At 38.3% G+C, this 23,764-nt stretch overlaps 1 protein-coding gene across 1 annotated transcript in view; it reads right to left on the reverse strand.

Moving 5' to 3' along the window:
• atl (atlastin GTPase) overlaps positions 1-23,764 on the reverse strand; it is a 346,856-nt gene that overhangs the window by 235,630 nt on the left and 87,462 nt on the right. Inside the window, exon 3 of the mRNA XM_090369474.1 lies at positions 22,782-22,916. Coding sequence (XP_090225600.1) covers positions 22,782-22,916 — 135 coding nt within the window. The remainder of the gene's footprint in view (positions 1-22,781; positions 22,917-23,764) is intronic.

The following is a 23,764-nucleotide window of genomic DNA, read 5'->3' on the forward strand; positions in this document are numbered from 1 at the left end:
ACACCTGCAGACTGTCTGCACTGCTCAGAAAACTTCATATCTGCCTGCACAATTACCCTCTGGTCCTTTTCACTCTCTACCATTGTCACATTGTAGTACCACAGTTGATACATTACTCTGGGGTTACTGCTTCCCATATGCAGTACTCTACATTTGTCAATGTTAAAACTTCAGTTGCCACCACTCAGCCCATCTGCTGAACTTTTTTTGATCCTGTTGCAGCAGCGTACTGTCATTAACAACCCTGCTTCCTTCGTATCGTCTGCAAACTTGGACATTAAGCCTGATATACCATCATCAATATCATTAATGAATACAATGGACCCAACACTGAACCCTGGTGGACTCCACTAATAACAATAGTCCACGAAGAGCAGTGTCAATTGATTACCACCATCTTCTCCCACTCAACCATCCGTTTATCCATAGCAGCAATTTGCCTCCAATGCCACACTGCTCCAATTTGTGCAGCAGTCTTCCATATGCAATAGCATCAAAAGCCTTTCTTAGGCAAAATATAATATCAAAATTCTTTGTATCCAGTTCCTTTGTGACTACATCATAATATCCAATCAAATTGGTCAGACTTCCCCTTAACAAACCCATGCTGTGTCCGAGCTATAACTGAAGTCTTGTCTAGATGATCCTGCAATGCTTCTTTAACCAGTGCCTCCATTAATTTCCCTGGAACAGAAGTTAAACGAACAGGTCTGTAATTACCTGTCTCCCTTTGTGGATTGGGGTCACATTTGCACATTTCCAGCCCATGGGTACCTCCCCTGAGTCCAAGGAAGCTCTCATAATTATGGCTAAGGGTTTGCTTACTTCCTTTAATATAACAGGATAGATTACATCCACCCCAGGTGCTTTTCTTATGTTTATCTTCAACAATTTCTCCTCCACTTTACTCTCAGTTATTACAAGATTATCTAGCTTACTGCCAGAGTTTAATACACCTCTGGCATTCCTCTCTTTGAATAACTCTTCATGTCTGAATGTAGATGCAAAATATTCATTTAGTTTTTAGCTACCTGAGCAGGATCATCAACAGTTGAACCATTGATATCAAGTGGACCAATCTGATTCATCCCTTTCCTTCTAGAGTTTACATAAGTAAAGAACTCTTTGCTGTTTTTCTTTGGGTTCTTTGCCAAAGATTTCTCGTAATCTGCCTTTGCCTGCCTAACCTCCTTTGTGATTTGGTTACAGACCGGTTTATGTCTATCATAGGCTTCTGTGTGACCTGTTAATTTACATGTATCCCATGCATTTTTCTTCTCTGCCATGTAGGGTGCCTCCGTAGCCAGGAGCAGCAGTGCATAGCACACGCTTCTTGATTAGACCGGGGTTCGAGCCCATGACCACTAAATACGGAGGATGCGGAAAGGTCAGGGAATGACCACCACATACCCCCTGAGCAATATGGCCTTAGTTGCTAATGCTCCTAAAAAAACAAATAACAACATAACAAACTGTGACGTCTAATTAATTCATCTGACATCCATTTAGGCCTAAATTTTGAACAATATTTCTTAGTTGGTATGAAAAGCCTAGTAGCTTCCAAGATTATTTATTTGAATGCTTCCCATTTTGAATTTTCTGTTGGTATCATCATCAGCTGTCTACCAGTCCTGTCTATCAGTTGGTCTCACAATATAGAATTTAAATACGGTCTCAGACCACTGTAGTCACCTTTATGAAAGCAAAAACCCTTCCCTTTACCAATGATGGAATATACTTCTTTGAGTAAATCCCATTTCAGCACATTGTGATCACTGCCACCTAGTAGTTCCTCTACTTGCAGATTCTTAATGCATGAATAATCACTACTGATAATGAGATGAAGAGTATTATTCCCTCTAGTTGTCTCCCAAACATGCTGCTATAGAAAACAATCATCCAATAAATCCAAAAAAGCCTTGCTAGGTTGTGAGTGACCATCCTACAAATTCCAGTCAATCTCTGGGAAATTAAAATCCCCATTATAAGACACTGATTTACTGGCCCACTATTTCTTTGCACAATTGCTCATTATATTCATCAGATTCATTAGGCCTAAACACGTGCCTACTCTCATTTTTCCTTTCTAAGTGCTTATGTCACACCAAAGAGACCAACATTGCATTGTCCACCAACATCAATTGAATGCACTTCCTTAGATTCTGTGTTTCTTAACTAACAGCATAACTCCTCCTCCCTTCCTGTCCTGTCTATCCTTTCTGTACACATTGTATTCCCCAAATTCCAATTCTGCACTGCTGATGTCTGTGTGACACCAAGTCTCTGATTTCCCAACAATATCTGCCTTTGATGTCTTGAGTAGCACTTCAAGTTCATCAAATTTATTAATTATACTCCTAGCATTGGTGTACATGCAAGTATACATGCACCTGTTTCTACTCTTAGTTACCCTAACACAGCCCATGTATTTATTTGTTCTACTATGACTCCCAGCAGTCCTGGAAATCGCCACTGCCTTGCTTTCCAGGCTGCTGCTGCTGCTCAATTGCATTTCAATAGAAGCAGTGCAAGTATCATGCCAGTGGCTACTATTAATTCATCAGTCCGTGTATCCCTCACTAAGGTAGCAGTTTTTGACCCATCTAACTCTGCCCTGATGGCATCAGCAAATATTCTTGCACCCTTTCTATTTAAGTGTATCCCATCCCTGTAGAAGCAGTCTCTCCTGTTAACAAGCACAGACCAGGCTGAGAAAAATTCTACCCCTTGTGCCTTGCACAATCTCTTCAGGGCCAAACTGATCGACAAGGCTCTCACATCACATACGCCCTCTTATCCAAAATAAGGATAAATCAAACAGAAAATAAAGAGTACAAAGAAAAAGATAGTAATGAAATACAGAGAACAAAACAGAAGAGGAAACAAGGTTTGAAACCATTAACCAGATTAAAGACCCAACCAAACAAATTAAAGAATTAAAACTATACATAGAAGACTTTCTCCACAAGCAAACAAATAGCATAACATCTGCAACAACGCTACAGATAGCAAACTGCTGGACAGTACTGGAGCAGAGAGTCAGAGTGGAACACAGATAACAAAGTTTTAAAAACCAAAGTGGAAACTGTGACAGAAGAAATAAATTATAAAGAGATCAACACATTAAGTTATGCCCAAGTAGCAAGGGCAAATAAAACAGTGACTACACAGCCAAAAGAGGTTAACAAGACAAAGCAAACATCCATAAATAAAGAAACAAATATTGTCATACTAAAAGCAATGTCTGACTCAGCCCACAAATTCAGTGAGGCTGTCAAAGAAATAGTGATAACACAACTAAAGCCCTACACTTAAAGGACATAAAAATTAACAGTATGAGAAAAGTGAAAGAAATTGGGGTGCAACTGGAAGTAGCAAATAAAGAGGATTTAAAAAAGGTAGAGACAATACCTGAAGTCACAAAACTTGGGCTTAAAACAGAAAAGCCAAAAGGGAAAAAATCCTCACATCTTAATTTTTGATGTACCAGAGGCAACATTAGAAAAAGACCTAATGATGGATATACAGTAAACCCCCGCTATTCACGGTATCTGTATTTGCGGTCGCTGATTTAATATAAAATGAAACCTGAAAAAATGTGAATTTTAAAGCACCGTGAACATTTTCCGCCATAAAAAAAAACATAGGCGTGGCCAGCATTATCTTTCCCGGTCAAAACAGCGCTCAGCGGGTGGGGAGAGGGGTGACAAAATCATGAGCGTGGATGTTTCTCGCTAATGCTTGTTTAGTATGTGTTATGCGCTTGTCACGGAAGGTTTTGTTGTTTGCTTTTAATTTATATGCTTATAAATTGAATAAATTTATAAATTGACTTTTTCGAGTGTGTTAACGGAAGAAAGTGACTTTATTGTGGACAAATTCTTTCTAACCCATACAAAAATATGGCTACGAATAACAAGGGAAATGTGAAAAGATCAAAGAAGATGATGACATTAGCAAATAAAATTGAGTTATTAGATAAAATTTCTAATGGTGAAAGTGTCTCCTCAGTGGCAAACACTATAAAGTCAATGGTACAATCAATCAAGAAATTGGAAGAAAAAATCCGCCGTAGTGTCCGTGAAAACGCGCTAATTGCCTCAAATTGCTCTGTAAATAATGATGTTAAATTAGAAAAATGGAAAAGGCTTTAAATCTGTGGATAGAAAAACGAACTCAAAATAAAATTCCGTTAAGTTCACTCATCATTCGTGAAAAGGCAAAACTCCTTTATCAACACTTTAGCGGAACTGGTGATAGCACTGGCGGGATAACTTTTTTTAGCTAGCAAAGGCACTGGTTTGAAAGATTTGTTTGAAATTTCTAATAAATATTACATTTAATATTAAATTATTTCTTATTTTCATTTTGATGCCATATGCTTGCATTTCACTATGTACATAGTCATATTATGAAGGTACATATAATACATACCTAGACAAAATTTTAGACTAGTTTTTCTTATATATTTTATACTTTTGAACAGAACCCCTTTATTACTATGGGAGCCATAACTCAGTATTCGCATTTTCGGTATTCGCGGCATTTTTCAGAAACGTAACCCCCGCGAATAGCGGGGGTTTACTGTATACTATAAAAACTTCAGTAGCATAATGACAATAGATGAAGTTGCTGCTGAATTCCTTCTAAAAATAGGAACCAAAAGCAAAAGAAATGGATTATTTAACATAATAGCAGAAATTACACCTAAAATATGGAAGGCACTGCAGGAACAACAGAGAATATATGCTGGCTGGACCAGCCATAGATTCAGGGAACATTCCCCATACAAAAATGTTTTAAATGTCATAAGTATGGCCATATTGCCAGGGACTGCAGTCAAAGATCCTGTCTGTGGTTACTGTGCAGTCACTGGCCACGATTACAAAAATAAGTCTCAGCAGCCAAAATGTGCTACCTGCAAGGCAGCACGGCTGACTGACTATGCACACAGCATCAGGGATGACAAATGCCTCTGCTATGTAAAAAAAAAAAAAAAAAAAGTAAAACTTATACAATCTAGGACCAATTGTGGGCCAGATTGAAAATAAACATGACTATGGCTCTAAATCTCGTCCAGTTGAATGCTCAAAGAGCAAGAGCTGTTGTAGATCAAATCAAGCTCAAATTAGAAGAAAATGACAGACATATTGGTACTCCAAGAACCATACACACATGAGTAGGGTTCAAGGATACCCAAGAAACTACAAAATCATAGAATGCACCTTGGGTGTCCCTTCTACAGCAATAGTAGTGAAAAACACTGACCCTACAGTCACAAAGGTGAGTCACCTCTGCTCTCCAACAGAGTGTATGCTCATATCACTAGTGCTGTGGGACAGTTCTATGTTATCTCACTTTATTCCAGACCTGGCAAAGGTATAAATCCTACAATAGAATATTTACAAGCAGTCACAGACCTGCTACCTATAGCAAATATCATAGTGTGTCAACTGCCAGTCAGCCTTATGGCAAAGCTTTAAAGAAGACAGAGCAGGCACACACACACACAATGGCCAGATATTATCAGATTTTATAGCCACCTCACCCTTTCAAATGATAAATCAACCTAATAACATACCAACTTTTAGCAGTACCATTTGGAAGAGTGACATTGATGTCACTCTTGCAACCAATTCAATAGCCTATAAAATTACAGAATGGTGTGTCCAACCAGCCTGGACCACATCAGATCATAGAGCCATCACCTTCAAACTAAACAGGCAATTACAAATAACCCAACACACCTTATTGCATACTAAAACAAATAACCTCAAAAAGGCCAACTGGCAGAACATACGGCAGTTGAGCTCCAAAAACAGAAAAATGAATGGTCTAGATCAGACATCTGTAGCCCAGATGAGCAAGCAGTGACTATGACAAACATTTTAACAAAAACAGCAAATCTGTCTATCCCACAGAAAAAGCCAAGGAAGCAGGAAGTCTCCTGGTGATGCCCTGAACTGACTATACTCAGGAGAAGGGTGCACCAGGCAATGAGAAATTTTCAAAGAGCCAGAACATCTTGGCCACAAAATGAGGTGAATGCACTGAGAGATTCTTATAGAATCTCTCAGGAATCAGTATACAGCCTTCATAAGAAAGAAGAAAAAGGAATGCTGGAGGCACTTGGTTGGAACTACTGGAAATAATAACCCTTGGGAAGTTGTTTACAGAATAGTGACCAATAAGTTGCCAAGAGGAGATGTCTTGGAAATTGTCAAACCAGATGGAACCCCAACCCTGTGTTGGACAGATTCTGTAAATAACATCCTAGACAGTATTATTCAGACTGAAACTGGGGAACATTCCCCCACCCAGCTAGACATTGTAAAAGAAAACATTGAATATGACAATGCCAATATTGAACCTCTGTTTACTATACAAGACTTAGAGAAATAGCACTATCTAAAACCAAAAACAATAAATGCCCAGGTTCTGACCTCTTAGAGGTCAGAACCTGGACAGTTATTGTTTTTGTTGAGATTATCAAAAAATTAGCAGAAATAGCACCAGAAAAATTAATAGCACTATATAATAACTGTATGACAGAAGGTACATTCTCAAAAATATGGAAAAAAGCTGTGTTAAGATTAAATCTCAAAAACCCAGAGAAACCGCCTACTGACCCAAATCGTATAGACCAATAGCCCTACTCCTTGTACTAGGGAAAATATATGAAAGACTGATATATAGCAGATTACTCAGTACAACACGGAAGCAGTTTACATTGTAACAATCAGTATGGTTTAAAGCAGGGAAACTCTATGGAGAATGCCATGCACCACCTACTGACAACAGTTAAAAACTCAGGAGACATATATGCTGGCAATCTCCATTGACTTTGCTGGGGCATTTGACTCACTCTGGTGGCCTAGAGGAGACTCCACCAGGCAAATGCCCCACAAAACCTCTAAGGTAATAAACAGCTACCTTACGGACAGAAGTGTCTCAGTACGCACAAGGTTCCAGGAATTGACACACCCTGTGAATAAAGGATGTCCACAGGGTTCAATCCTCAGCCTTTCTTCTGGACGAATTTCTGGCCTTGGATCTGAGTCCCGTAGAAAGCCTGGCCTTTGCAGATGACATGATTTTCCATGTAAAAAGTAACATTTGAGTGGTTGTAGAGCAAAGATCAAGTGCTGCCCTCTTACAGCTGCACGAGTGGGCACAAATGCACATACTCAAAATATCATCTGAAAAAAACCAAACAAATACTTTTAAAAGGCAATTTGGACATAAGAAGACGTCCACAAATCAAAATTAATACAACCACTATAAAAATGGTAACAAAATTAAAATATCTTGGAGTGGTCTTTGATTCAAAATTAACTTTTTACCCACATTTGATCTACTTGGCGAAGAAAGTGAGAAATTATGCAAGTATGATTGCCAGGATCAATCGAGCGCTCAAAAGAAAGGCCCTGGCAACAATATACTGTGCAATGTTCCTACCTGTTATCACCCATGGAGCCGATGCGTGGTTCACCCGCTCGGCCATAGTAAGAAATAGGAATAAATTAGAATCAATACAAAGGACAATACTATTCACTATTACCAGAGCATGTCGTACGCACAGTAAGCACACCTGCACTACAGTTACTGGCTGGAGCTCTCCCACTTTACCTGGAAGTAGCCAAAAGAAGCATATATTATAGATTTAAAAAGGGCATACTCACAGAATTTCTGGGGATGGCCTTTGATACAACCAACACCTTCAATGATGAAGAAAAAAAAACAGCCACAAAGCTCCATGAGCTAGGGCAAACAAAGTGGGAGCAGGAAACCAAAGGTCTGTTACCAAACTGTTTCTACCATGGGTGGCAATTGTTAGCCCAAAGCCACCTACTATGTGGTTTTGGGCTAACAATTGCCCCTGGACTTTTTGCAACATTTATATTGACAGGTCACAGCTCCCTAAAGGCAAAACTAACCTACTTAGGCCTGACTGATGACCCAAACTGCACCTCTGGCAAGAATGAAGACTGGGCACACATTCTATATGAATGTATAATATATAACATCCCCAGAACAGAGCTAATAGCACAGACTGGGCCCCTTCCCGGGGGAGGAGAACATCTGTTCATCCTAGAAGAGTCAAATTATAAAGCCTTTACATCTTTCACACAGGAAGTACTCGAAATGCACAGAACTATCCAAAGAATGGCAATTCAGCCCCCCCAGCAATTAATCAACACTTAAAATTGCCCAAGTTTCCCACCATGTCCAGAAGATGACTTAAAAACTGTCAGGATAGCAGTATTCTGCACTCTGACAGAAACCTGACATGACAAACCTCCCCTGGACTACCCTGCCATGTGTAGGAACCTGGGGCCCCATGCCAAATAAGTAACCATGTAGGGGAGGGAGATGTACAGGCAGCCAGGGAAGCAGATTAGCTGAAAAATATCAGTAAGCTAGTAGCAAGGGGATGCAATGTAGAATGAAAGATAGAATGAATAGGCTGGGCACTGAGTGAACTAGGAATTATGGTAAAAGGGAATAAATGGCAGTTTTGGTGAAAGAAAGTGATCTGGCATGAGGGAAAGAGAGAGTGAATGGGAATGAGTTGAAGGGCAAATGTAATTGGCCAAAAGAACAAAGTTAAAAATAACTTCCATTACTTTATATATACTAACAAACTTTTACTAACAACACAAACACTATCACTGCATTCTCCCCTTGCCTGCAAAAAACTTATGGCTAGGCCTAGGCCTGCACCACAACTGAAGAATAACAGTAAGTTGAGGTGCCCAGAGAGGGCAGTGCAGAAAGCAAGAGTCGAATAACTTAAATAAAAGCCAGAAGAATGAATGAAGGTGTAAGTGTGTGAGAAAAAGAACACAAACCATAAATGCTGCAGTTAAGTACACACTAACCCTAGTTTTAATTAGTATTTAAATTTATTTGGTTAGTTTAATTTAATTATATTTAAATTTACATTAAATATCATTGCATCCCCCCTGGTGTGTGAGAAAAAGATGAATGAGTGGGGCAGAAAAAAAAAAAAAAAAAAAAATATATATATATATATATATATTTTTTTTTATATATATATATATACACACACATTTGTATTTGTATATATATATACACTTATACATTTATTATATACATTTATATTTGTATATATATATAATTTGTATTTGTATATATATATATATATATATACACACACACACACACAGTAAACCCCCGCTATTCTGAGGGGTTACGTCCTGAGAAATGCCACGAATACCGAAAACGCAAATACTGAGTTATGGCTCCCATAGTAATAAAGGGGTTCTGTTCCAAAGTATGAAATATATAAGAAAAACTAGTCTAAAATTTTGTCTATGTATGTATTATATGTACCTTCATCATAATATGACTATGTACATAGTGAAATGCAAGCATATGGCATCGAAATGAAAATAAGAAACAATTTAATATTAAATGTAATATTTATTAGAAATTTCAAACAAATCTTTCACACCAGCACCTTTGCTAGCTAAAAAACTTATTCCGCCAGTGCTATCACCAGTTTTGCAAAAGTGTTGATAAAGGTGTTTTGCTTTTTCACGAATGATGAGGGAACTTAACGGAATTTTATTTTGAGTTCGGTCTTCTATCCACAGATTTAAAGCCTTTTCCATTTTTTCTAAATTAACATCACGAGTTACAGAGCAAATTTTTGAAGCAATTAGTGTGTTTTCACGGACACTACGGCAGATTTTTTCTTCCGATTTCTTGATTGATCGTACTGTTGACTCATTGATTTTATAATGTTTTGCCGCCGAGGGGACATTTTCACCATTAGAAATTTTGTCTAATAACTCAATTTTATTCGCTAATGTCATCACCTTCTTTGATCTATTCACATTTCCCTTGTTATTCGTAATTCATATTTTTGAACGGGTTAGAAAGAACTTGTCCACAATAAAGTCACTTTCTTCTATTAAACACACTCGAAAAAGTTTGTTTTACACTGCAAAACGGTAGATTTCACTTTTGTAAGCATATCAATTTATAAATTGATAAATTTATTCAATATATAAGCATATAAATTAAAAACAAATGACGAAACCTTCCATGGCAAGTGCATAACGCATACTGAACAAGGATTAGCGAGAAACATCCACGCTCGTGATTTTGTCACCCCTCTCCCCCTACCCGCTGAGCACTGTTTTGACAGGGAAAGATAATTTTAGCCACGCCCATGTTTTTTTTTATGGAGGAAAATGTTAACGGCGCTTTAAAATTCACATTTTTTTAGGTTTCAGTGGAGATGGGGGAAACCCCTGGTGCCGTTAGACATGAACGTGTGTGTGTGTGTGTGTGTGTGTGTGTGTGTGTGTGTGTGTGTGTGTGAAACTTGAAAGGAAAAAAAAAGTATAAAAATAGAATGCAAGCAGAGTGAGAATGCAAATTATGAATGAAGTAAATGTGTGCCTTCCACCACCCTTTCGACTGGTGGGTTAACCACTGCCAACTAACAAACCCCACCCCCAGAGCAGGATGGGCAGCTTGACCTTCCTATCGGATTTGACACTACTTGGACATGACACCGACGAAGACATTCTGTGGCTTTGCTGCCAACACGCCATTGGTGATCTGAACTGGGTACTCTAACGGGAGGAGACAGGTCTCTGTCTCCTCCCTTCCCTGCCTACCCCCCATACTTTGCCTGATAGGGCTCGTCTCCACTGACCTCTTTGGGGATGCCTACTCTATCGTTCCTATTCTTCTGTTCCCTCCAGTTTTCAGTCTCCCCCTTCTCTCACTAAACCGGCAGAGTGTACCCCCTTAACAATGCCGCCAAATTCTAATCAACGTCTAAATTCTACCGTTTTCTTGTAAATCTCTTTTGGCCAAATTCTAGGCCTTAAATTTGGCCAAATTTAAGGCCTTGCCACTGAAATCCTTGAAAATTAGGTGGTGGAACCTGCCAGAGTACTTAAATAATCAACTGGGTGCCTGACCTGCCTCTTCGTGGCAAGTGTGAGCAATGGTGGGTCCCAATGGCTAAATGGTCAGAGAAACAACAGAACATAATGCTACACAACAGATCACTCTCCACACACTTTTTAAATCTCTGCCATCCACAGAGTTCTGTGTCACTCACAAAGAATACAATGCGGAGATGGGGGAAACCTCTGGTGCCATCAGACAACTAACATAATTTACACTTTTACTCCCTCCTATCGCGTCTGGGCAGAATTGCAGACACTTTCAAATTCAACCCTAACTCACGGCTTTTTTTTTTCAACATTGACCTGTACTTGTTAAGTAATTCTGTCAGTCCCCTACTCTTAATATCATTAGTGCCAAATGTGTAAAATATCACCCTTTGTGCCCTTAAGAGATGATATCTGCTCTACATCATCAACCTTTGCCCTTGGCAGATATACCCTGGTCCTGTTCCATCTATCCTTTTTGCACAATATGTTCCCCGTTTCCCTGACAATAGTCACGATGCAGCTAAAGCCTAGGGCATTCTTGCACCATATGGCTAATACTAATTGATTTTTATATTTATTGAGATGTTTTTGTAGGAAACAGTACTAGAACCTAAAAATGTCCTTAAAAGGATTCTATTACCGAAAAAATAATTACTCTGAATGTGACAGGCATCAATATATAAAGTACACTGATTTTTAGGGCACAAAGTCATATTTGCCATCTCAATCTTCTTTACTTTATTGCTTTGATATTTATTTCCAACAAGATCCTATTAACAAATAGGTTTTCTTATAGTATTGGGGCCAGGAGTCACCAACCTTGGAACTCATGAATTTAGCTGATTTGAAGCTATACAAAGGGTACTAGGAAAGTTTTGCAATACAGCTTTGTTTATTTAATTTTTTCAAAGTAATTTCCTCTACATTCAATACACCTCTCCATCCTCCGAAACCAATCTTTAAACCAGTTCTGCCAAGTTTCACTAGGGAGTAAAGCACACTCGTTGTCCCAAGCCCGTAGAAGGTCCTCATCACTGGAAAACCGCCTCCCTTTTAGCTTCATTTTCACATGCGGGAACAGTGCAAAGTCGCAGGGAGCAAGGTCTGGACTGTAGGGAGGGTGCTCGAGAAGTTTCAGTCCTGTCGTGGTCAAATATTTGGTGCAGGCTTTGGCGCGGTGAGCTGCAGCATTATCGTGATGGAGGTACCAGGTGTCCATTCTTGACTTTGGCCGCAGGTTCTTCATAGATCCAATGACTTTAGGCAGGCATTGTTCAGTATACCACTTAGCTGTGACTGTCTTCTGCGTGTCCAAAACGACACGTTCCACAATTCCACTCGATTTGAAAAATACAGCTATCATTTTCTTCTTTACAGATCGGAATTTTCTGACAATTACAGGTGTGTCGTCATCATCAAAGACCCAAACTTTGTTTTGAGCCTTGGTCGGCAGATCGTAATAGTACAGCCAAGTCTCGTCACCTGTCACGATGTTGTTCACATACCGAGATTGTCCCTTATCAAACTTTTTTAACATCTCCCGGCACCAAGTCACACGTCGTGTCATCTGCTCTTCAGTCAGTTGATGCGGCACTCAGAGAGAACAAAGTTTCTTCACGTGCAAATGATCTTGCAGAATCGAACGAATTGCTGGTGCATTTAGGCCCAAAGTATCCTCTATCTGTTGGTAGGTCACTCGCCTGTTTTCGTCAAGCATTTTCCTCACAGCAGTAACGTTTTCCTCCGTAACTCTGACGTTCGTGGCCTTCTCGGCCTCTCAGAATCCTCCAGAGTGAAATTTCCCCTTTGGAATTCTCTATACCACCTGAATATCGTTGTACGATGTGGACAATCATCATCTAGTGCAAGAGTCATTTCTTCTAAGCACTGGTCTATGGTTAAACCACGCACGAAATTATACCGCAATCCTTATCTCATTTCGTGACCACAATGCCATCGCAAGCACTTTACACTCTCACTACTAATGAATAACTGAGCCCATCGACTTGGCGCGGCGGCTACTATGCACGTATGAACATGTCTCAACATGCAGCAACAAGCAGCTTCCTGTGATTCATTGTTGCGTCATATTGCAAAACTTTCCTAGTACCCTTTGTACAATAGTGAACTTATCACATGCATCCTTCATCTTGTAGTATTTATCTGAAATGGTTACTCAATCATGATTTATCTTCTTTAAACAGCCAACAGACCCTTTCAACATCAGTTAAAGATAAAAAAATCTAATAACCATGTGATTTTTATTCTGTCTGAAGCAACAACCATTGGAAAATACACAACTGCCTTGCATTCAAGTGAATATTGTTGTCATGTAGAAGCATGGAATGTACTTCATTTACTCCCTTGTTAGTAATATCCTTGTGGCTTGTAAAAATCACTAATTCGTCATTTTTAATTTTATATTTTTTTCAGTCTAAAACAGCACATCCACGGTTGCCATAAATAAAATGTGTCATGTAAGGGTTTGGAGTTTGACCTTCCTTTTGTGTATCATTTAACTCATATACATGAGGTCATTTTACATGCTTGACAGGCGCCTCCGTAGCCAGGTGGGAAGGAGCAGCAGTGCACAGCATACGCTTCTTGATTAGACCGGGGTTCGAGCCCGTCACCACCAAATACGGAGGATGTGGAAAGGCCAGAGAATGACCACCGCATATCCCGGAGCAATATGGCCTTAGTTGCTAATGCTCCTAAAAAAAAACCAAATAAATAATAACATGCTTGACTAATGTTACTTTTTATTTTCACAAATAGTTCAAGTCATACAAGCATCAATTGGTCACTTGATAATCCAATTTATCCTATATCCTCCTTACACTGATTCACTGAATCAGTGTAAGGATTATATAGATTCTGAATCAGACATGATCTGCACAGTTTGATAGTAACACAATGCACTTGCCTGAACAATTTTTGAATAATGCTTGTGGCAAATGTGTGTGTAAGGAGAATTGACAGTAGTGCATACAGCAGACTAGCTTTAAAAAACCATCTAAATGAATGAAAATGTTTTTACATTAACTCAAGGATTAAAGGGGCCATTTTCATATACTACATTTGATTAATAATCAATTTTTCATTGCATTTGTCACAATCATCACAGACTCAAATTCCAGATAACCCTATTTTGGTAAAAAAATGACATGTTTTTGAAATGACAAATTCACTCATAAATAGTCAGTTTCCTAAAAACTGCAACTAACAGAAATTCACTATTCTGTATGTAACTAAAATTGTAAGCCTAAGCTTGCATATAAAGCACCATAGATCACACACCATGAAGCAATAAGAGTTGTTCACTCTTAAACATTGAATAAAAAACATTTCCCCAATGAAAAGAGAATTATATCACTATTTATTTTCAGCAAATGCTAATACCCAGAAGCAATCCACTATGCTTTAAGGTGTATAGATGCTTTTATGAATAATTTACAAACTCAGGTTTGCTGTTACAGCTATTATTATTACCCATACTTTCTAGTCTTCATAGCTTGAAGCTTTATAGCTCCAAACTTAAAGAATAATACTCATAATTATTTGCATTTAACCTTCAAGCAGACATGCCAAAAACATTTACAACACTGGGCATGCATTGACTTTCATTCACCAACCAGTTTTTGTGGAGGAAAAAAAAAAAAAAAAAAAAGCAAGAAATACACTCCTTGACAAAATTAACAGAACAAAATGTTTTTTATGAATATTTTATTGTGAAGTGTTACCAAAGGCAAATATTTGATATAATACACATCCTAGCATGCAAATTCTGAGTATCCAATAAAAATCGATCTATCACATTACAGATCCACACATTATGCAGATTATTCTATAAAAACACAAATTGTGACATCACTTTATTTCTGTTTTTTGGCTTGCTCAGTGGGATAGCTACATCTCCAGTACTCAGGATAGTAAGTCATTGTTGTTTAGATCAGTGCTTCTCAAACTATCTGTGGTGAAGGACCAGTTTCTTTTATTTCCAATCTGTCACAGACTGGTACTTTTGTAAAATACAAATCTTGCAGAATAGTAATAAACAGTTCGTGGAACTGCACCGGACCACACTTTGAGTAGCACTGGTTTAGATGATTCTTTGAGATGGTAAATCTTTGGACGACTTGAAGCCAAGCAGTTACAGAGTGGAGGTGGCACATTGGCTTAATGTGTCAAGCAGTGTCGTCTTGCTGCTACAGAGTAGTTTCAGGAGATCATTACAAGAGCTGGCAAAGATTGCCCAAGAAGGGCTATGTCAACCAAAACAGACCTCTGTCTGGCTCTAACAAAAAGATGGAACTGTACAATGTCCTATCATCAACTGTCTCTTGCAGTTGCTCAGCCACAGGTGAAAACATTTCCAACCAGACTGTTTTAAAAAGGTCCAATTCAAGTGGATTCTACTGTGGTGGTCTGTACCCCAAACCACTAAAGAGCTTGTCAAAACTGACGAGCCATGAATATGTGACTTGGAGTCCTGACAAATGGGGTACAGTTCTGTTCTCTGATGAGTCCCATTTTAGTCTACAAACAGATTCTAGATGTTATTTCAACTGGAGATGGCAAGGAATACCATAATATTCCTCCAACATGAGAGAATGGGACACTTAAGGTGGATGCAGCATTCTTGTGTGAGGCAGAATAATGATCAACATCCACACCCCTCCATGTTTTTTGATAAGGGTACTATAACTTCGCAGAGGTACCAAGAACAGATCCTCGAATTCTGTGTGTGATTTTTTAGGTACATAGAGCTCAGGTGGTGGAGGAATATCTTTAAACTGAAGATATCCAATGACTGCCATAGCCAGCACGATCACCATACTAAAATGTAATCAAATGTGTGGACACCTTTGGGCATTGTATGCATGCTGAACAGCCAACTCCTTGGTCACTTGGTGAGCTAAGGTCTGTGCTGGTGGAAGAATGAGATTTGTTGCAATAAAATCTTATAGATACCCTTATATTAAGCATGGTTCACTGTTGTCAGGCCTGATTAGCCGCTGGAGGGGATCATATGCTGAACTGATGTTATGTTTGCAATCTTATACACCCCTATAAATGTCCTTTATACCCGTCTGAAGTTTCTTGCTGGGTCCTAATGTCATCATTATTCTATGGTACACCATCATACCAAATTTTGTCCCGCTTCATCACAAGCTGCACAAGTTACTCCACATTTTCTATGTGTTCTGTTAATTTTGTTGAGTAGTACAGTTTAAAATGGGAACCTTATCCTTTAATTTTATCCTTCATTATGATGCTATATTGTATGATAAGATCAAAAAACATCATTAGAAATTATAGTCATTTGCCAGAAAAAAAAAAAAAATGCAACTACTTCACAGCCAAATCTCGAGTTGGCAAAGTGGATGAAATATCCAGTATAATAGTGGATATTATACTGTAGGAATTAAAAAATTCTTACTAATATAATTCTAATAGATATAATTATTCTTATAATACTTATTTATCACTGTATAATAAAAATACAGTTTTAGGACTATATGCATGCAATATGCTTTGCTTGCAACAGGTAGCTTACCTGCACTGAACAGAAAAAGATAAATTTATAAATTATATTAGCATTCACTTATTTTGCATGGCTCTATTGACCTTTACTTTAAAAATAGTATCTGGCAGCAACATTGACCTTATTCTCATGGTTGATATGATACATAATTTGATAACAATGGGTAGCTTTGCCATTGTAACTTGTGGAAAAAACTGATTGATTCTCAAGATGGAGTGTGGCATATTTTAGACACCAACACAGTGATTTCTTTTATTGTTATTCTTCTCCAATTCTAATGAAATCAATGATACTAATTGAAAAGTAAAATAATACAGAAATACTAAAATTCACACTGATATCACTTGAATTCAATTTAATTTTTGGTTTACAAAATATACCTGGTTTGAAATTAAAAGCATTTTTGGAAATGAGGCTTGCTGACAATTGATTTTTTGTCCTCTGAGTACAAAAAATTCCCAGATAATTCCCAGATTGCATAAGGGTTCAAAACCCCAATTCCACATATACATTTAGAATCACAAAGTGTCACGTGTTAGTAGCATTAGTATGATGGCTCAGTCTAGTGCATTTTTTACATAATACAGAAATACCATAATACAATTCTATAACAAACGTCACATACCTAATTTTTAGTGCTACATTAGGATTGCATGTTATGCTGGTTAATTAATCAGTACTAGATGCAGTGGGCAGTCTTGAGTTGATGAGGATTGTGGAAGGTTTTGGCAGCTGTCCAGCCTCTTTAACAGACTGTGTTCACTGCAGTGCAGCTTACCCCGCCCCCCCCCCACCCAGAAAAGTTGGCTCTATTGACCTTGGCCAATTGGTGGCACTGGGTACATGCTCTCAGAGGGTTGTTTTGTAGAATTTCCTTGGTTTGTACGAGAGACCAAGGATCACACTTGAAGCAAATTGGGAAGCCTTGCTCACAATGTGGAGCACCTTTTCATCATGGATTAAAACTGCAAGTTGTTTACAGATTTTGCACAATATTTATTAACGATGAACAATAACTTGCCAGCCTCCCTCTCCCCACACACATAAACGTGCACACTATCTTCACTTTGCTGACACTGAAGACAGCTCCTTGCCACAGTGTGGAATTTCCAGCACCTTACTGTAGGGTTAACTTCTAGTGACATTGGGGTCAGGGTTCCCTTGGTCAGTGTGGTATTCTTTTCTGATATCTCATTCTGGGATAGCATTTTTACTTCCACATTTCATACCCACACCCATCCTCATGGTTGTATACCTGCTAACAGAAGTTCTCGCATCGCAATATGGGATAAACCATCATTCTAGCATCTTCAACTGCTGGCACCAGGCTCCTTTTCCCAGGCAGGGGATCTCCTCTGTTAGCCCAATTCTGTTGTCCTAGCCAAAAACTGAGGACTAACTTGCTGATACAAATTGGGATGCTCCTTTTGCCTGGTATCAGATTTCTACCTCTGAAAACCCCATTGTGGGATAAGATACTGCTACTATTATCTCAACCTACCTCACACCATATACACTGACAATTATAATTGGTTGTGCCTCAATATAGGATCGTGCTGGACATCTATGCTTCTTTGCTGCCAACACCAAGCTCTTTGTGCCCAGTGTGAGATCACCTCATGCAAACCCCATTTTAGGGCAAGATTACTGGGTTTCCTAGCAGTAATTCTGTCCTAAAATGGAGTTTGCATGATGTTCCCTTTCACCCAGAAAACTACTTGCTGACACTGGGGCTCCTCATGCCCCAGTGTCAGCAAGTGTGGGGGTTCTTCTGATCCACCTCCACCCTGCTTCTCTATTCTGCTGACAGACCTCTATTCTGTTAGTCTACTTTATACTAACTCAAACTCCCCACCCACCCACCTACCCAGCCAATGGAGGGCAGTGTTTTTTCACCCAAAGTGGGGCACTATCCCCAATAGTTCAGTTTTCACATTGCAGGATGCCTCTAACTTCTATTCACTTTTCCTTCACCTATTCTTCACCAACTCTCCTACTCTCACCCTGATTCTTCACTCTTATTTGCAGCTACCTTCAATCTGGCCCCAAAAAGCTGGGGGTCCAATCCTACTAGAATTAATATAGTAGAGGCTCAGCTCCTCTTTCCAGAGACAGGTTCTGGGAGGCAGCCATCCCAGTGATCACCACCTTCTAGCAGCTAAGAAGGCAGCACATAACATTACCCACACACATTATCACCACACTCACTGACTGGCTTTAACCTTGCAACTCCACAATTGTTCACAAGAGAACCAAGCATATGTGATGGCAACTTCCAGCACTGCACAGATACACACAATACAACAACAAAAACTACTTTGACAATGTTCTTCAATGCTTCAGGTGCATGGTGTTTCCATTCCATCATTATCATCCTGGCTCACCTCTGCAATCTTTACAGCCTTTAAGCTCTAATTCCCATTATTAAGTTCATCAGCTCCTCACATGAATCAAGGATATTTTCAATGTCTTCAGCATTACACTCAAGGTCCAATTGATGAGTAAGATTAATGGCATCAGTAGTCTCTTCTCTCACTGTACATTTACTGTTTCATAAATGTCAATGGTACCTGCAGTTATCATTGTACTTTACAATAAAATCATTTACTCAAACCCTTGAAAGCTGACAGCACAATCTTCAAAACACCATTTATATTCATTAGCCCAGTCTCATACCAAGCTGATGCAGTATATTTTTATTGCATCATAGGTGTTGTAGCCCTTCCACATATCCTTCCAGGTCATTTCATCCCTGTCTATAATTTGGATAGCTTGAGCTAACAATGTGTATATCATTCACCACGGAGGTGGGTATAATCCCCTGATTGATTGGTTGCAGCAGTGAATTGTTTGGTAGTAAGAACAAAAATTCGATGTAATTCATCCAATCGTGCAGGATGACCAGAGGATTGTCAAAGATTAGTAGGATTTTGAAGGGATTTCATTATCCTGGTCATAGTCCTTTGACAGATAAAATGGTGGTGGTGGTGCCAAAAATATGTCTTGAACATAATAAATGTGATAACCCAAGCTTTTGGGCTTAATATCCATACAACGGGAAGAGATCACTTGTTAGCACACTCCAGTCCTTGCAAATTTTTCCTCTTCTACACAGAAGTAGGAGCATGGTTAGATAATCCTTAGACACCATAAAACATGACTGTTTCTTCTTTAGTATTAATGCCAATTTCATTAACATTGAACACCTGCTCCATCACATAACTGCCCTCCTTCATTACATTATTCAGTACATTTGCAAATACCTCTGCTGCCACTGTATTAGAGTCCCACCACTCACTTTTATGTGATGCAGATTTGCACCAATCCACAACAAAACATTTCAGCCCGCTTTGCTTTCAAACATCTGAAATGACTTTTAGTCTTTACACTGATTGTCAGACAGCTAAACAGTGCATATAACTGATTGATCCTCAATCCACACAATCAGCAACTTCTCTATCTCAGCTAATGTGCCAAAGCATCCTTTAATAATACGTCTTCATAGGTACAGGGGTATCTTTCACTATGGTGTTCTAATACCTCTGTATAATATATTTCTCTTCAGGATTAATTGTATTTTTTTTGTTTTAGAAGCATTGACACCTTAAGAGCATGAAACAGCACATGTAAATAAGAAGAAACAGCCAAAGAAAAAAGTGGCCAGCTGAATGCCACCATTCAATTACACACACACACACCCCTCATATAATTTATTTATTTTTTTAAATTAATTAATTTTCAAACTTGCATTCAAGGACTGCCTTATTTTATCAGACACTACTCTGTCGGGGGAAGGCCTTTCATGCTACATGTAGAAAAGGTGTTATTTTTCATTGAAAGCATTCCTCCACAAAACATTCCTATAACTACACATATCAACATGTGTACATTATTTTGTTCTTGTGAACAGTTGCATTGATGCTAACATTATTTCAATGCAGTTAGTCTATATACAGATCAACTGTTGTGAACATCATTTACAGAGAGAATATATAGAATTCATTCCTAAACTGTAAATTCACACAATGGCAATTTCTTTTTAAAAGCGTGTGTGTGTTTAAACTAGAGTAATGCATGCATGCACTATTGTTTGGATAAGCTATAATAATATGATCTTTATTGATCTAAGCCACCTCCCACCATTCACAGTACACTCCATTCATTGCCTTCTGTGGTCTTCTTTCAAAAGGATGTTAGGATTTTGGCAAATCTTGATGATAAGGAAGCTCCAGGAATTGATGGTATTTCTCCACTTGTTCTCAAAACCTGTGCTCCTGAACTTACTCCTGTTCTGTGTCACCTTTTTCACTTTCTTATTCCAAAGGTGTTCTTCCTTCTGCTTGGAAATTTGCTCATATCCAGCCAGTTCCTAAAAACTGGTGACAAATCCCTACGAACCAATTATTGTCCCATTGCAATTACTACTCTTTCTAAAATAATGGAGAAATCAATTAACCGCCAACTCTTATGATCATCAGTATGGATTCCATCAGGGTCGATCCATTGGTGATAGTCTGGCTTATGTTACTCAGCTATGGACAAATGCAATGGAAACATTCACTGAAAATCAAGAATCTTGACATTTAAAAGGCTTTTGATTGCGTTTGACATAAGGTTTTCTAAATAAGCTTCCATCTTATGGTTTGTCAAATGCTTTTTGTAATTGGGGATCCAGTCTCTCTGACCACTCAACTGCAGGTGTTGGTAGGTAGCTCTGTTTTCAAACTTTTCCACTAATGCAGGTGTTATTCAGTTCTTTCTCCCACTCTTTTCCTTTTGTATATTAATGACTTTCTTCCATTGACCAGAAATCCTATCCTTAGTTTTGCCCATGATAGCACATTGCATTCCACCTTCCAGTTTGAGAAATCTTGCCCTGCTCAAACAGTTTCAACTTCTCAAATATCCACTACCAATTCCTTAAATTGCTGATCTCCAGTAATTCTCTGGGACAAAGATAACTTAGTTGATTTCAATCCTTCTAAAACTCAGTCTTGTCTTGTATCTTGCAAAAAGAATTCTTCTGATTCTATGCTTAACTTCGATGACACTCCAATTTCTAGGCAAGATCATATATCTCTATTGGGGATTACACTGACTTCTAATCTCTCTTGACAAATATTGCACACTACAAATATTGCTTCCTCTACATCTAAAAAACTGGGTTTTATCTTTCGCTCTTGATGTTACTTTTCTTCCAAACAGCTGTTCTGTGTACAAATCGCAACTCCACCATGTTGTTGTTGTTTGTTATTTGGTTTTTAGGAGCATTGGCAGCTAAGGCCATATTGCTCCGGGATATGCAGTGGTCATTCCCTGACCTTTCCGCATCCTCTGTATTTGGTGGTGACAGGCTCGAACCCCGGTCTAATCAAGAAGCGTGTGCTACGCACTGCTGCTCCTTCCTATGGAGGTGCCCTACTCCACCATACCATACAATAGTGCTCCCACATTTGGGTGGCTGTGCCCCCAAAACCTCTCTGACCTCTAGATTCCATTCAAAAGAGGATAGTTAGGTTAATTAATGACTCATCTCTAAGTCTCCTAGACTGTTAGGTAAATTAATGACTCATCTCCGCTGTCTGAGACAGTGGAAACATCTTCTGTTTCTGCTGCAAGCCTATTCTATAGATACTTCCCTTGGCACTGTTATTCTGAGTTGGCTTTTATAATTCCCGATCTCTCGCTCTCTCTTTCAAAGCGGTCCAAACACGCACCACAACCAGTCAACATCCTTTTACTGCCCAACATCAAACTCACTGAAACAACTTTTCTTTTTCCTCATTTATTCCTTATTGGAAGGTTGTTCCAGAAAAGGAAGTTGAATTTATTCATTCAACTTCTGTTTTCTGGAACAACCTTCTTTCATACATATTTCCTGAAAATTACAATCTTCAGAAATTCAAGGCTAATGTCAACAAATATCTTCTTTCATCTTCTCAACAAATGCATGGTACTAAGTACTATAGGTTCTAATATCTCTTGTGTTGGGGTTTTCATAAAAAATATAAAAATAAAATATATTAACTTATTGACAAGGACTTAACTGTATTTATCAATACAGAAAATATAGCCTGAAAATTTGGACTAATTTAAATTAAAGCATAAAACATAGTTCTCATTAATTTTTTTTTTTTTTTTGAAAACCAATCTATATTAATTAAAACTCTTCCAATTTCCGATTAATAAAATATGGTTGGTATGAAATTAGAATAAAGACTGATATCTTAGGTTCATAAAATTCCACTCTACCAAATCATTACTTTTACTATGATAATTTAAATATTTACTGTTTCTCCACTTGGTAATGTTACAAGAAAGACCTCACTCCACATCAAAATGCCTGTTGTTTCTCTCTCTGCACCACCTCTCCATGTAAATCCTGTAAGAGGAGCATCTTCCTCTCCCATCCAGTCAGGACTTCCCTACAATCAAAAACCATTCAAAACAACAATTCAAAAAGTGGTGAAACACAACTAATTTTGATAATTCTAATGAATAAATTCTCAACTGTTAGTGTTTATAAGAAATTTTATACATAATATGTGGACCACCAACATATCTCTAGGGACTCTCATCATGATGGATGTGATCCTGGCCGATATATTTCAACCTATATTGATTTAATGTATCTGAGACAAAGCCAGATAGTATTCAAACAATGTAATACTCTTTAAGACAGCAGCCTCAAACTTTACTGACATAAGGGTTAGTTAAAATTTTTCCGTGGACCCCCAAAACTTAACAAAATTGTTTCTATGACAAATTCTTCCAGCTTTTTAAATATTTAAAAGAAATTCCAGACACAATTCATGGACTTCCGATGTATCTCCATGAACTCCAGGGTCCTCTGACCACAGTTTGAGAAAAGCTGCTCTAGGATAACCTACAGAGTTTATAACACTTATTCACACCACCATTTTCAGAAATGGTGAGGATTACTATAGGGATGATAATGCAAATTTCTCAATAGGTTGCAATCTAGACCTCTTCGGAAAAGCTGCATTACGATGACACAGTAGTATGCTGGCTAATTAATCAGTAATAGATTGTGTAGTGGATAGTCCCATAGTTTTGAGCTGATGAGAATTGTATGTTTTGGCAGTTGTTCAGACTTTTATGAGCTTCCAGCATTTTAAATTTATAAGAAAATTTGTACATAATATGTGGACCACCAACATATCTTTATAGACTCATCATGATGGCTCTTCTCACTGGGTGAAGAATGTGATTCTGGCTGATATATTTCAACCTATATTAATTTAATATCAAA

The sequence above is a fragment of the Mastigoproctus giganteus genome, chromosome 3 (assembly GCF_048544385.1).
Source record: "Mastigoproctus giganteus isolate SK-2022 chromosome 3, ASM4854438v1, whole genome shotgun sequence".
NCBI lineage: Eukaryota > Metazoa > Arthropoda > Arachnida > Uropygi > Thelyphonidae > Mastigoproctus > Mastigoproctus giganteus.